Source organism: Lipotes vexillifer, unplaced genomic scaffold, assembly GCF_000442215.2.
Source record: "Lipotes vexillifer unplaced genomic scaffold, Lipotes_vexillifer_v1.1 scaffold917, whole genome shotgun sequence".
Lineage (NCBI taxonomy): Eukaryota > Metazoa > Chordata > Mammalia > Artiodactyla > Lipotidae > Lipotes > Lipotes vexillifer.
The window spans coordinates 986887-1003023 of NW_006795104.1; the positions used below are offsets into that span (position 1 = coordinate 986887).

The 16137-nt window shown below is 37.4% G+C and overlaps 1 protein-coding gene across 3 annotated transcripts in view; it reads left to right on the forward strand.

Moving 5' to 3' along the window:
* Window positions 1–13905, forward strand: part of KIF27 (kinesin family member 27) — an 83787-nt gene extending 69882 nt beyond the window's left edge. For all 3 annotated transcript variants that reach the window (XM_007467438.1, XM_007467440.1, XM_007467439.1), the window contains 2 exons: window positions 178–342; window positions 13109–13905. In XM_007467438.1, the coding sequence (XP_007467500.1) occupies window positions 178–342; window positions 13109–13593 (650 nt within the window). In that variant the 3' untranslated portion in view covers window positions 13594–13905. The remainder of the gene's footprint in view (window positions 1–177; window positions 343–13108) is intronic.
* Window positions 13906–16137: the final 2232 nt, after the last annotated feature.

The window sequence follows — 16137 nt, forward strand, 5'->3', positions numbered from 1 at the left end:
TATCCTACTTTGAAAATTTTACAGGCAGAAGACTCCAAATTGTAGCTGAAAACAAATCCAGCCAAGTAATAAATACATGTAACATACTTCTGACCCTACAATACAGTCTGGGAGTTCTGTTAGAATTTTCAGTCATTTACTTTAAACTGATTTTAAATGTAAATTTCTGTTTTATAGAGCAAGACGGGGAAGGCATTGTGGAAACTTTTAAAAATTATGGAGATAAAATCCAACAGCTGGAAAGAGAGCTTTATTTCTATAAGAAAACCAGCAGAGATCTTAAGAAGAAACTTAAGGAATTAGTAGGGGAAGCAATTCGGCGACAACTAGTACCATCAGAAAGTAAGAGATTTAGTGTTTCTTGTCACACCAACACCGTAGCATGGTTTGTAGTGGAGCCCTTCCCAATTGATTGGATTTTTTAGGATTAGATATTTAACTTCTCTGTCTCTGTAGACAAAAATAGTTGTCTAGTCTATGTGTAACACAGAACCACTGGAGAAAAGAATAAATGAACAAATGTATATGTGTGAAGGAAATGATCATTTATTCGATTGCCTGCCAAGTACCAGGGGCTCTTGTATTCTCTAACTCAATTAATTCTTAAAATAACCCTAAATATAGGATAGCTGTTGTTTTCCTGTTTTATAGTAAATTAAGCCTTCTGATTATCATAAAAAAGTAAAATAGAGAATAATAAAAGTAAAGGTAAAATAATATTTATGTATTTCTAAGATGAGTCAGGTTTTTTCATATCAAGACCTCTAGAAATTCAAACATATAATAAAACCCATCATTGAGACAAGGATGTTTTCTTGCATAATTATATGTAGATATGTAGAAGTACCATCTTCCTCAATGAAATGATAAAACATGACAAAGGACTTTGCAAAAGCAAGAAGTGCCTTGAAGGTGATATACTGTTATGATTAAAACATATTGTCTTACTACCATGTGTAAAATACATAGCTAGTGGGAAGCTGCTGTATAGAACAGGGAGCTCAGCTCAGTGCTCTGTGATAACCTAGAGGGGTGGGATGGGGGTGGGGTGGCAGGGAGGCTGATTCACTTTGTTCTACAGCAGAAACTAACACAACATTGTAAAGCAATTATACTCCAATAAAAAGAAAAAAGAAAAAACATAGTCTTTAAGCCACCAATAGAGAGGAATCAGTATCTCCAAAAAAATGTATACTCATTTTATAAAAGAATTAGCCTTCCTTTAGAGAAAGTATTCTTCTAATAAGTTAAGAATGGCTTTTGAAAGTTGACTTCACAGCTCTTTTTAGGAACACAACTATTTTGTACCTGTAAAGAAAACTAAAGATGGGTACAAGATATAAAGAGTACACCTGAAACTAATATAATGTTATATATCAATTATATCTCCACTTAAAAATATAATTATAAAAATGAAACCATAAAAAATATAGAAACCAGTGGAAAATGATATATATGCACAATGAAAATATATATACTGAATATATAATATAAGCAGAATTAACATAGTTTTAAAACTTAGTAATATTTTAGAAAAGTAGTTCTAATACTACCTTATATTTATTGTATTTATCATTTATAGGCATTTTCCCAAATAGTTCAGTTTAGCCCTCAAACTCAGGGTAGGCCGGTATATGCTAACCTCATTTTTAGATGAGGAAATTAAAGCTTAGAGCGGTCCAGTGACTCACGAGCCAACCAGTAATTAGAGCATGGTCTAAGGTCCCTGGTCTTCTGATTCCTGGTTCTGTGTTCTAGTATAAAAGTCATTTTAGGATAGATATGTGATACAAACATACGAATTCTGCCAAAGAGACTAACCTTTCTGATTTTCAGTGTAGTAATGCAGAGGTATTTACTCATATAATTAAAATATTTACTTGAAATACTGCCTGCAACATATAGCTGAACCTTTTACTTGAAACGCTATCTGCAAAAAATTAAAATGTAAACAGGTATTAAGTAGGACACAGAGCAATTAGCACAAAACCATTTTTGCTTTAAAAAAATTCACTTTCAAATTTGAGATATCTGAAATTAGATGTTTACTGTTTAAATGGCCCATGTTTATACTGCTGAGTCTACTAGACATCTCTTAAAATGACAGTGTGGTATATGGTGGTAAACAGGTTTAAGAAACCTGGATCTAGGACTTCCCTGGTGGGCCAGTGGATAAGACTCCACGTTCCCAATGCAGAGGGCCAGGGTTCAACTAGATCTAGCCTGCTGCAACTAAAGATCCCGCACGCAGCAACGAAGATCCCATGTGCCACAACTAAGACCCGGCGCGGCCAAAATAAAATAAATAAATAAATAAATATTAAAAAAGAAAGAAAGAAAGAAAGAAACCTGGATCCTTATCATGCTCTTTAATGAAACAAATATAAAAAGCTTTAGAAAAGCTAAATAATCTTGGAGATGTGTAAAGTGAGGATAACTCCTGTTTTACCAACTGACCTGGGAAGTCTAGTCTTTTTCTTTCTTTTTTCAGCTGCATCACGTGACTTGCGGGATCCTAGTTCCCCAACCAGGGATCAAACCCCGGCCCCAGCATTGGAAGCTCAGAGTCCTAACCACTGGACCACCAGGGAATTCCTAGAAGTCTAGTCTTAAAAATAATAATGTTGAAGATGTTATCTCAGCTAATTTGCTATATCCCCTAGAACCATCTTAAATATCTATACTTTTTGGCTTTAAAAAGTAATACATAGTCATTATAGAAAACTTTGAAAATATAGAGAAAAATCAGAAAAAAACCACCCATAATCCTACCCACAACTATTAACATTTCAGCATAATTCTTTTCACTGTTTTCCTTATGCTTTAAAAAAATTCATTTGGAATCATATTGGTGATATAGCTTGTACTATATCCTACCTCAAAATGCAGCTCCAGGGCTTCCCTGGTGGCGCAGTGGTTGAGAGTCTGCCTGCCGATGCAGGGGACGCGGCTTCGTGCCCCGGTCCGGGAGGATCCCACATGCCGGGAGCGGCTGGGCCCGTGAGCCATGGCCGCTGAGCCTGCGCGTCCGGAGCCTGTGCTCCACAACTGGAGAGGCCACAGTGGTGAGAGGCCCGCGTACCGCCAAAAAAAAAAAAAAAAAATGCAGCTCCAATAAAATGACATTAAATAGACTTGTTTGAATTATAAAATATAGCAGTTTAAATATATCAAATTTTGAGTTCCCTAAACTGTATTATATGCTTAATTATCAGTATCCTAATTAATATATAACTGTCTTGGTATTCAGTTGATTGGGTTTTGTTAGTAGTCTTTTCATTGTCTGCCTATCAGACTTTATCTGCTTTGAATATTTTTAGCATTTTCAAATAGCAAAAGAATTAATCTTTTGACTAAAATATCTTGGTCACTTCTAAAAAGTGACCAAAAAGACTAAAAGCACTTGGTCATGCTTCTGTCACAGTGCATCTATTTTCTAACATTTTGTGAGGATAAAATCAGTATATATGGACATGCAGTCTGTGTACTTGTTTAAGTATTTTTTATTGAATAATATTTTATTTTATCCCAAAACAAAACATAAAAGTCTTGAAAGATACACAATTTAAGACATAAATTCTTATTTGCTTAAATCCAAGCAACTCTTTAAATTCAGCTTTCGCCATAATTAGAAGAATTATTGTTTCTTTTCTTTGGAGAGGATTGTTGTTTGAATATAAAAATACTTATATATCATTCATTTCAGAGCTTACATTGAATTTCACTGAGAAAGGACATGCTTTTTTAGCAAAAGTTATGAACTTAATTTAAAATATATAATATTTTGAAGATGTTACACTGGAGGTACAAGTTTATGACATAATAAAAATTTGATGAATGTATATGATACTAAATGCATTAATTAGATTTGTGTGTTATACCATACATTTGTAAATATATAATTTACAATGTGGTCAATTAGTAAAACCATCATTAGTCATTAGTAAAACCATTCATCTTTTTTTTTTTTTTTACCTTTTATTTTAACATCTTTATTGGAGTGTAATTGCTTTACAATGGTGTGTTTATTTCTGCTTTATACAAAGTGAATCTGCTATACATATACATGTATCCTGATGTCTCCTCCCTCTGGCGTCTCCCTCCCACCCTCTCTATCCCACCCCTCTAGGTGGTCGCAAAGTATCAAGCTGATCCACTTGTGTCATGCAGCTGCTTCCCACTATCTGTTTTACATTTGGTAGTGTATATATGCCCATGCCAGTATCTCACTTTGTCCCAGCTTGCCCTTCCCCCTCCCCGTGTCCTCAAGTCCATTCTCTACATCTGCGTCTTTATTCCTGTCCTGCTCCTAAGTTCTTTAGAACGCTTTTTTTTTGGATTCCACATTTATGTTAGCATATATACCCTATATGTTAGCATAGGGTATTTGTTTTTCTCTGACTTCCTTCACTCCGTATGACAGTCTCTAGGTCCATCCACCTCACTATAAATAACTCAATTTTGTTTCTTTTTATGGCTGAGTAATATTCCATTGCATATATGTGCCACATCTTCTTTATCCATTCATCTGTCGATGGACACTTAGGTTGCTTCCATGTCCTGGCTATTGTAAATAGAGCTGCAGTGAACATTGTGGTACATGACTCTTTTTGAATTATGGTTTTCTCAGGGTATATGCCCAGTAGTGGGATTGCTGGGTCGTATGGTAGTTATATTTTTAGTTTTTTAAGTCACCTCCATACTGTTCTCCATCGTGACTGTATCAATTTACATTCCAACCAACAGTGCAAAAGGGTTCCCTTTTCTCCACATCCTCTCCAGCATTTATTGTTTGTAGATTTTTTGATGATGGCCATTCTGACTGGTGTGAGGTGATACCTCGTTGTAGTTTTGATTTGCATTTCTCTAATGATTAGTGATGTTGAGGGTACTTTCATGTGTTTGTTGGCAATCTGTATACCTTCTTTGGAGAAATGTCTGTTTAGGTCTTCTGCCCATTTTTGGATTGGGTTGTTTGTTTTCTTGATATTGAGTTTCATGAGCTGCTTGTAAATTTTGGAGGTTGATCCTTTGTCAATTGCTCCATTAGCAAATATTTTCTCCCATTCTGAAGGTTGTCTTTTCGTCTTCTTTATGTTTTCCTTTGCTGTGTGAAAGCTTTTAAGTTTCATTAGGTCCCATTTGTTTATTTTTGTTTTTATTTTCATTTCTCTAGGAGGTGGGTCAAAAAGGATCTTGCTGTGATTTATGTCATAGAGTGTTCTGCCTATGTTTTCCTCTAAGAGTTTTATAGTGTCTGGCCTTACATTTAGGTCTTTAATCCATTCTGAGTTTATTTTTGTGTATGGTGTTAGGGAGTATTCTAATTTCATTCTTTTACATGTAGCCGTCCAGTTTTCCCAGCACCACTTATTGAAGAGGCTGTCTTTTCTCCATTGTATCTTCTTGCCTCTTTTGTCAAAAATCAGATGACCATATGTGCATGGGTTTATCTCTGGGCTTTCTATCCTGTACCATTAATCTATATTTCTGTTTTTGTGCCAGTACCATACTGTCTTGATGACTATTGCTTTGTAGTATAGGAGCCTGATTCCTCCAGCTCCATTTTTCTTTCTCAAGATTGCTTTGGCTCTTTGGAGTCTCTTGTGCTTCCATACAAATTGTGAAATTTTTTGTTCTAGTTCTGTGAAAAATGCCATTGGTAGCTTGATAGGGATTGCACTGAATCTGTAGATTGCTTTGGGTAGTAGAGTCATTTTCACAATGTTGATTCTTCCAATCCAAGAACATGGTATATCTCTCCATCTGTTTGTATCATCTTTAATTTCTTTCATCAGTGTCTTATATTTTTCTGCATACAGGTCTTTTGTCTCCTTAAGTAGGTTTACTCCTAGATATTTTATTCTTTTTGTTGCAGTGATAAATGGGAGTGTTTCCTTAATTTCTCTTTCAGATTTTTCGTCATTAGTATATAGGAATGTAAGAGATTTCTGTGCATTAATTTTGTGTCCTGCTACTTTACCAGATTCGTTGATGAGCTCTAGTAGTTTCCTGGTAGCATCTTTAGGATTCTCTGTGTATAGTAACATGTCATCTGCAAACAGTGACAGCTTTACGTCTTCTTTTCCGATTTGGATTCCTTTTATTTCTTCTTCTTCTCTGATTGCTGTGGCTAAAATTTCCAAAACTATGTTGAATAATAGTGGTGAGAGTGGACAACCTTGTCTTGTTCCTGATTTTAGTGGAAAGGGTTTCAGTTTTTCACCATTGAGAACAATGTTGGCTGTGGGTTTGTCATATATGGTCTTTATTATGTTGAGGTAAGTGCCCTGTATACCTACTTTCTGGAGGGTTTTTATCATAAATGGATGTTGAATTGTGTCGAAAGCTTTTTCTGCATCTATTGAGATGATCATATGGTTTTTCTTCTTCAATTTGTTAATATGGTGTATCACATTGATTGATTTACATATATTGTAGAATCCTTGCAGTCCTGGAATAAACCCCATTTGATCACGGTGTATGATCCTTTTAATGTGCTGTTGGATTCTGCTTGCTAGTAGTTTGTTGAGGCATTTTGCATCTATGTTCATCAGTGGTATTGGCCTGTAGTTTTCTTTCTTTGTGACATCCTTGTCTGCTTTTGGTATCAGGGTGATGGTGGCCTCACAGAATGAGTTTGGGAGTGTTCCTCCCTCTGCTATATTTTGGAAGAGTTTGAGAAGGATAGATGTTAGCTCTTCTGTAAATGTTTGATAGAATTCGCCTGTGTAGGAATCTGGTCCTGGACTTCTGTTTGTTGGAAGAGTTTTAATCACAGTTTCAATTTCAGTTCTTGTGATTGGTCTGTTTATATTTTCTTTTTCTTCCTGGTTCAGTCTCAGAAGTTTGTGCTTTTCTAAGAATTTGTCCATTTCTTCCAGGTTGTCCATTTTATTGGCATAGAGTTGTTTGTAGTAGTCTCTCATGATCCTTTGTGTTTCTGCAGTGTCAGTTGTTACTTCTCCTTTTCCATTTCTAATTCTATTGATTTGAACCTTCTCCCTTTTTTCTTGATGAGTCTGGCTAATGGTTTATCAATTTTGTTTATCTTCTCAAAGAACCAGCTTTTAGTTTTATTGATCTTTGCTATTGTTTCCTTCATTTCTTTTTCATTTATTTCTAATCTGATCTTTATGATTCCTTTCCTTGTGCTAACTTTGGGCTTCTTTTGTTCTTCTTTCTCTAATTGCTTTAGGTGTAAGGTTATGTTGTTTATTTGAGATGTTTCTTGTTTCATGTGGTGGAATTGTATTTCTATAAACTTCCCTCTTAGAACTGCTTTTGCTGCATCCTGTAGGTTTTGCGTCATGGTGTTTTCATTGTCATTTGTTCCTAGGTATTTTTTGATTTCCTCTTTGATTTCTTCTGTGATCTCTTGGTTGTTAAGTAGTGTATTGTTTAGCCTCCATGTGTTTGTATTTTTTACAGATTTTTTCCTGTAATTGATATCTAGTCTCATGGCGTTGTGGTCAGAAAACATACTAGATACGATTTCAATTTTCTTAAATTTACCAAGGCTTGATTTGTGACCCAAGATATGATCTATCCTGGAGAATGTTCCATGAGCACTTGAGAAGAAAGTGTATTCTGTTGTTTTTGGATGGAATGTCCTATAAATATCAATTAAGTCCACCTTGTTTAATGTATCATTTAAAGCTTGTGTTCTCTTATTTATTTTCATTTTGGACGATCTGTCAATTGGTGAAAGTGGGGTGTTTAAGTCCCCTACTATGATTGTGTTACTGTCGATTTCCCCTTTATGGCTGTTAGCATTTGCCTTATGTATTGAGGTGCTCCTATGTTGGGTGCATAAATATTTACAGTTGTTATATCTTCTTCTTGGATTGATCCCTTGATCATTATGTAGTGTCCTTCTTTGTCTCTTGTAATAGTCTTTATTTTAAAGTCTATTTTTTCTGATATGAGAATCGCTACTCCAGCTTTCTTCTGATCTCCATTTACATGGAATATCTTTATCCATCCCCTCACTTTCAGTCTCTATGTGTCCCTAGGTCTGAAGTGGGTCTCTTATAGACAGCATATATATGGGTTTTGTTTTTGTATCCATTCATCCAGTCTATGTCTTTTGGTTAGAGTATTTAATCCATTTACATTTAAGGTAATTATCGATATGTATGTTCTTATTATCATTTTCTTAATTATATTGGGTTTGTTTTTGTAGCTCTTTTCCTTGTCCTGTGTTTCCTGCCTAGAGAAGTTCCTTTAGCATTTGTTTTAAAGCTGGTTTGGTGGTGCTGAATTCTCTAGCTTTTGCTTGTATATATAGGTTTTAATTTCTCTGTCAAATCTGAATAAGATCCTTGCTGGGTAGAGTAATCTTAGTTGTAGGTTTTTCCCTTTCATCACTTTCAATATGTCCTGCCACTCCCTCTGGCTTGCAGTTTCTGCTGAAAGATCAGCTTTTAACCTTATGGGGATTCCCCTGTATGTAATTTGTTGTTTTTCCCTTGCTGCTTTTAATATTTTTTCTTTGTATTTACTTTTTGATAGTTTGATTAATATGTGTCTTGGCGTGTTTCTTCTTGGTTTTATCCTGTATGGGACTCTCTGCACTTCCTGGACTTGATTGACTATTTCCTTTCCCATATTATGAAGTTTTCAACTATAATTTCTTCAAATATTTTCTCAGTCCCTTTCTTTTTCTCTTCTTCTTCTGGGACCCCTATAATTCAAATGTTTGTGCATTTGATGTTGCCCCAGAGGTCTCCAAGACTGTCCTCAATTCTTTTCATTCTTTTTTCTTTATTCTGTTGTGCAGTAGGTACTTCCACTATTTTATCTTCCAGGTCACTTATCTGTTCTTCTGCCTCAGTTATTCTGCTATTGATTCCTTCTAGAGAATTTTAAATTTTATTTATTGTGTTGTTCTTCATTGTTTGTTTGTTCTTTAATTCTTCTAGGTCCTTGTTAAACGTTTCTTGTATTTTCTCCATTCTGTTTCCAAGATTTTGGATCATGTTTACTATCACTACTCTGAATTCTTTTTCAGGTAGACTGCCTATTTCCTCTTCATTTGTTTGGTCTTGTGGGTTTTTACCTTGGTCCTTCATCTGCTGTGTTTCTCTGTTCTCATTTTGCTTAACTTACTGTGTTTGGGGTCTCCTTTTCGCAGGCTGCAGGTTCGTTGTTCCCGTTGTTTTTGGTGTCTGCTCCCAGTGTCTAAGGTTGGTACAGTGTGTTGTGTAGGCTTCCTGGTGGAGGGGTCTAGTGCCTGTGTTCTGCTGGATGAGGCTGGATCTTGTCTTTCTGGTGGGTAGGACTGCATCTGGTGGTGTGTTTTGGAGTGTCTGTGGCCTTATTATGATTTTAGGCAGCCTCTCTGCTAATGGGTGGGGTTGTGTTCCTGTCTTGCTCGTTGTTTGGCATAGGGTGTCCAGCACTGTAGCTTGCTGGTCGTTGAATGAAGCTGGGTCTTAGCATTGAGATGGAGATCTCTGGGAGAGCTTTCGCCGTTTGATATTACGTGGAGCTGGGAGGTTTCTGGTGGACTAATGCCCTGAACTCAGCTCTCCCACCTCATAGGCACTGGTCTCATACCCGGCCAGAGCACAAAGACCCTGTCAGCCACAAGGCTCAGAAGAAAAGGGAGAAGAAAAGAAAGAAAGAAAGAAAAATAAAATAAAATAAAGTTATTAAAATAAAAAATAATTATTAAAAATAAAAAAATTAAAAAGTAATAGAAAAAATAACAAAACAAAGAAGAGAGCAACCAAACCAAAAAACAAATTCACCAATGATAACAAGTACTAAAAACTATAGTAAAAGAACAACAAAAAAAGCCAGACTGACAGAACCCTAGGACAAATGGTAAAAGCAAAGCTATACAGACAAAATCACACAAAGAAGCATACACATACACACAGAAAGAGGAAAAATATAAACATATCTATATATAAAAAAAAAAAAGGAGAGCAACTAAGTTAATAAACAAATCTACCAATGATAATAAACTCTAAATACTAAACTAAGATAAACATAAAGCCAGGAACAAATTAGATGCAGAAAGCAACCCCAAGTCAACAGTTGCTCCCAAAGTCCACCTCCTCAATTTGGGATGATTCGTTGTCTATTCAGGTGTTCCACAGATGCAGGGTACATCAAGTTGAGTGTGGAGCTTTAATCCGCTGCTTCTGAGGCTGCTGGGAGAGATATCCCTTTCTCTTTTTTGTTCGAACAGCTCCCAGGGTTCAGCTTTGGATTTGGCCCCACCTCTGCATGTAGGTCGCCTGAGGGCATCTGTTCTCACTCAGACAGGACGGGGTTAAAGTAGCAGCTGATTCGGGGGCTCGGGCTCACTCAGGCCGGGGGAGGGAGGGGTACGGAGTGCGGGGCGAGCCTGCAGCGGCAGAGGCCAGCATGATGTTGCACCAGCCTGAGGCGTGCCGTGTGTTCTCCCGGGCTAGTTGTCCCTGGATCACAGGACCCTGGCAGTGGTGGGCTGCACAGGCTCCTGGGAGGGGAGGTGTGGACAGTGCCCTGTGCTTGCACACAGGCTTCTTGGTGGCTGCAGTAGCAGCCTTAGCGTTTCAAGCCCGTCTCTGGGGTCTGTGCTGATAGCCACGGCTCTTGCCCGTCTCAGGAGCTCGTTTAGGCGGTGCTCTGAATCCCCTCTCCTTGCACACTAGCCCCCTTCAGGCTGTGTTCACGCAGCCAACCCCAATCCTCTCCCTGGGATCCAACCTCCGAAGCCCGAGCCTCAGCTCCCAGCCCCCATCCACCCCGGCGGGTGAGCAGACAAGCCTCTCGGGCTGGTGAGTGCTGGTCGGCACAGATCCTCTGTGCAGGAATCTCTCCGCTTTGCCCTCTGCACCCCTATTGCTGCGCTCTCCTCTGTGGCTCTGAAGCTTTCCCCCCACCCACCCCGTCTCCACCAGTGAAGGGGCTTCCTAGTGTGTGGAAACTTTTCCTCTTTCACAGCTCCCTCTCCGAGGTGCAGGTCCCGTCCCTATTCTTTTGTCTGTTTTTTCTTTTTTCTTTTGCCCTACCCAGGTACGTGGGGAGTTTCTTGCCTTTGGGGAGGTCTGAGGTCTTCTGTCAGCGTTCAGTAGGTGTTCTGTAGGAGTTGTTCCACATGTAGATGTATTTCAGGTGTATTTGTGCTGTGGAAGGTGATCTCCATGTCTTACTCCTCCGCCATATTGAAGGTCTCCCCCAAAACTCTATTCTTGTATCAATTTAAACCACTATAAAACTCTACATGTCAGGATACTAGAGTCAGAAGATCTGGTTGGGATCCTAATTTCTTTTAGGATGAATAAATCTTTCTTTAGTTTGTTCCTTCAGTGTTGAAATTCTGGAAGAGGGAAACTTTATATTGTGAGGAATCTAAGTGGGCTTGGGAGTAAGCCTTTCCAATGAGCCCATCTCTGCTCTTTCTCATATGATCTTTAAAAATTAAGGGGCTTGCCTGGTGGCGCAGTGGTTGGGAGTCCGCCTGCCGATGCAGGGGACATGGGTTCGTGCCCCGGTCTGGGAGGATCCCACATGCCGCGGAGCAGCTGGGCCCGTGAGCCATGGGCACTGGGCCTGCACGTCTGGAGCCTGTGCTCTGCGGCGGGAGAGGCCACAGCAGTGAGAGGCCGGCGTACCGCAAAAAAAATAAATAAATAAATTAAGATGACTGGCTCCTTCCCGGAGACACTGTGACCTGGGCATCAGGATTTTTTTTTTCATTGAAATATAGTTGATTTACAATATTCTGTTAGTTTCAGGTGTATAGCAAAGTGATTCAGATATATATATACACACATGCTCTTTTTCAGATTCTTTTCCATTATAGGTTATTAGGCCAAAGGATTTTTCAAAGCTTCCAGGTGACACTAATGTGCAGCAAAGTTTGGGAGCCACTGTCAGCATTATGATCAACTTTGTACCTGCTAATTCCACATAAGGATCTATGTCATTTGCTAGTTCAAGTTTTTTGTTTGTGAGAAGAATTTTAAAAACTAGAAAATCAATCCTTTTTTCTTTTTTTTATTGAGTAGAGTTGATGTATGATATTATATAAGTTTCAGGTGTACAAAAGAGTTATACACAATTTTTAAAGGTTATATAGAAAATCAATTATGTTTTAAACCAGGGTCACAAACTAAAATGCCTGCAGGAGCCAGGAAGCCAAAGTGAGTGGTGGGACTGCAGCAGTTGTCTAAATTGGCAGGGGCAGCTCTGCTCCAGCTGCTGTTGCCAGGCAGAAACTGTCAGTTTTTCTCATTTTCTTTAAAATCCGGAAATCTATATTTTTATATAAAACTTTCCACTTTTTAAATTTTGTATCACATATTATTTTATAGGCTAAGTAAAACATGTCTGTGGGCAGATTTGGCTTGGGAGCTGCCAGTGTGCAACTTCTGTTTTTAAACTTGGTTCTCGCAGGACCAGAAGTGTACTAATTGCATCATCAACATATGTTAAAGTTGGCATTTTTTCTTTGCATTAGGTCTAGTACCTATATGGACTTCCCTTAAGTAAGTTTTGTCTTTGATATTAGATTATTCTATGATTTGAGGGCCTCAAGCTTTGATAACTTCACTCACTCCTATCACTCATTCCAGCAAGGTGGTCCCCACTGAGGGGTATGCTGTCATTTCCATTTTGATGGTGAAAGCAGTGGCATGTACCCCAGAGTACATTCAGACGGAAGAACCCTGCTCTCATGCTTGGAGTTCAGTCAAGACTAGATTTTCACACATATAATGCCAAGTCCCAGAAGATTCCCTGCAGATATGACCAGAATTTGAAATGTGATTCACCAGTGGCAAGCCCAGCAGAGGCAGGTGTGGAAGGGCACCAGAGAGGCCTAAAGCACCTCTGTGTTTCCAGGGGTACCGAAATCTCTAGAAGACTACTTCTCAGTTTTGTTCTATTAATTGAAAGTTCTGTTATTCACATGCAAGATGCCTCTAAGTGAAATAAGATTAATTCATGTTCACACTTCTGTTCATCTCAAAGAAGTCACTTAACAAAAAAAGCTGTAAGACAATTTATATTGCATGATAATAATGTAGTTATGTTAAGATATCATGATTTAAATACCTGTTTTGGAGGAAACCTAATTTTTTTTTTCTGCTTTTTGGATTATTTTTAGATCATGATGTTGGAAATGGAGTACAGAACCCAGAAGAAGCAGGCATGGTTTCAGAAGAATTAAAATGGGCATCCAGAACTGAAAGTATAAAATTAAGTGGAAGGGAAAGACAATTGGACAGTTCCACAAGCAGTTCAAGAATACAACCAAATCCTCAGAAGCTCTGGGAAGAAGGCACAGAATTACCACCAATTTATAGCTCTTTAGCACCCACTAGTGGGCATTTGTTAAGCAATGAGGCCAAAACAGAAAGGGATGGCAATCAGTTTACAGAATCTCACAGTCGACCAACACCCCAAATTCAGCCAGTAGGAAATGTGGCACAGTTGCATAGTGTCACGCGTGTAAAGTTGTGTCGCAAAGAGTTACGTCAGATTTCTGCCTTGGAACTGTTGTTACGAAGTTCCAGTTTTGGAGTTGGGGTTGGATCTATGACTGCTGATTCCATTGAAGTAGCTAGGAAAATGAGTGACTTAAAAACTTAGGCATTTAATAAGAAAAATTTTAATTTAGTAGGTGGGTAAGATTCCTTTTTCTAATCTGTTAAAAATTAAAGCTTAAGCTCACTAGCTGTTCCCTCAGGATAAAAGAAGAAGGGGAGGAAGTAATCCCTAATCCTTTTGTATACCATGGATATGTATATCTTCTATAGTATATTTGAGGAGTTTTAATTTGTATTTCCATAATAACCAAACACATGCTTTATCAAGTAATGGAACATTTAAATGTTTCCACTTCTAAATTTGCTTAAAATTTTTTCTGGGCATATTTGAAGAACAAAACTAAGAGTAGAATAATTAAACTAAAATATCCATTAAATGTATATTATTATATAATATAAAAGTATATTATTAAGTATATTGTTATATTATAAAAGTATGTTATAATACAATAATTATAATATAAATTTATATTGTTATTCTCAAATACAAGTATATTTTGTTATTTTTTAAAAAAACAGGGGCCTTCCCTGGTGGCACAGTGGTTGGGAATCTGCCTGCTAATGCAGGGGACACGGGTTCGAGCCCTGGTCTGGGAGGATCCCATATGCCGCGGAGCAACTAGGCCCGTGAGCCACAACTACTGAGCCTGCGCGTCTGGAGCCTGTGCTACACAACAAGAGAGGCTGCTATAGTGAGAGGCCCGTGCACCGCGATGAAGAGTGGCCCCCATTTGCCACAGCTAGAGAAAGCCCTCGCACAGAAACGAAGACCCAACACAGCAAAAATAAATAAATAAATTACTAAAACTCCTATCCCCAACATCTTATTTAAAAAAAAAACAAACAATTAAATATTGTTTATATCAGAGAGAGAGTCAACTGCTGCGTATGTTTTGGCTGAAACAGCTGAAAATTTGTGCCAGAATGCACTCTATGGGCTAAGGCAACTGGCTAGGTTTAGGGATTAAGGTTAATTTATGGTCCTCAGAGGCTGAGTGATCATTCTTGACTTTTTAAACACTGTCTCTGCTCTTTTTTCTGGAATTGCTTTTAGAGTATTATATTATTGGTTTGCTAATATTTTGGAATATAGGTTTATCATCTCTTGCCCTATCTATTCAGCATATCTCTCATTATGCTACTAAAATTGGGAGAAATGAATACAGTTCCATGGAATAGGGAAACAAGGATAGAATAACACTAAAGTATTCTAACATCAAGGAAAAGGTATCTGGTCATATGGAGTACACCTATAAAGCTTGACATCTAGCCAGAGGATCTTTAGCTAATAAGTTGATGGGCTTAATCTGAGATTTTTTTCCTCTACAACCTGGTTAGTAAGGCCTGTACACAGGCCGCCCAGATTGCACGGGGGTTGTAAATATGTAAATGAAATTTTTTCTTCAAGGTATTTTTGGTCTAAATCTTATTATATAATGTAAACCTCAGTTTGGAATTAAGAACTAAACATTGCTTTGCCCAACAAAGTTTTCATCGTAGTTTTCAATCACAGAAAACATTTCATTATAATGACCAGAGGTATGATTTTGTTACTTATGTTGTTATTTTTGTTACTTTTCCAAACTTTTGCTTGTAAAATAAAGTTTTTTCTTAAACCAATTAATGTTTGGAGGGCAGTAGCAAAATCACCCTGATTTATGGGAGCTTACTCCATGAGAGTAACCCACTTTATTACTGACTCCAACTTTTCCTACCTGATACTAAGTTTTTTTTGTTCTTTCCTTTGTTGCTATTGACCCTGACCATCTTACCTAAGACCCAGACTGTTGCCCTGTGCTCAAAGACTGTTTTCCTTTTCTAGTTTCTAGCCCCAGGAAGTAGGGTTCCTTGGTCTTACTGGTAAAAAACAGTTCCTATAGGAGAAGAAAACCAAACCAAAACAAACTTCTAAATTGGTGAATAGTTTCTAGATCTCTTAAGTATTGTATTAAAATTCATTTCAATTATGGGTTAAATAGACTTCTGTGGACTAAACCTGGAAACAGAACCACAAGTTATAACTTCGGCCCAATGAGAAACTGTTTCAACCAACAAATTTACAAACAAACTTAGAGATTTTATTTTTTTTACCAGGGACTATTTGAAGTCAGATTCCTGTTTTCAGCTAGTTTTCTCTTTTTGCCTTTGGTTTGTATGATATGTATTTAATATATATATTGTATATAATGTGTGTTTTAGATAGATAGATAGATAGACAAGGCAAAAGGCCAGTGCCTTAGCAAAGCACAGCAATCATATATTTATTAATATGTACATATTTATTAATGAAGCCCCTAATTTTAAGTTCCTTATAAAATTAAGTAGAAATAATTCATATAAGAATGTATTTTGACATTGGAATTCTGCTTGCCCAAGAAACTGACACATAGTTGCTTTACCTGTGGAAATATAAACACATTTTCTAAAAGCCAGCTCACTAACAAAGCAAGAAAATTTATATTAAACCAACAATGAGTAGATTTGATAATGCAAATGTGAACTGACATCTAAATAACAAAGGTACAATTTTTTTTTCTTCCTTTTGGTTAAATATACATCCTTTATATGCTATGATAGATTTCATATA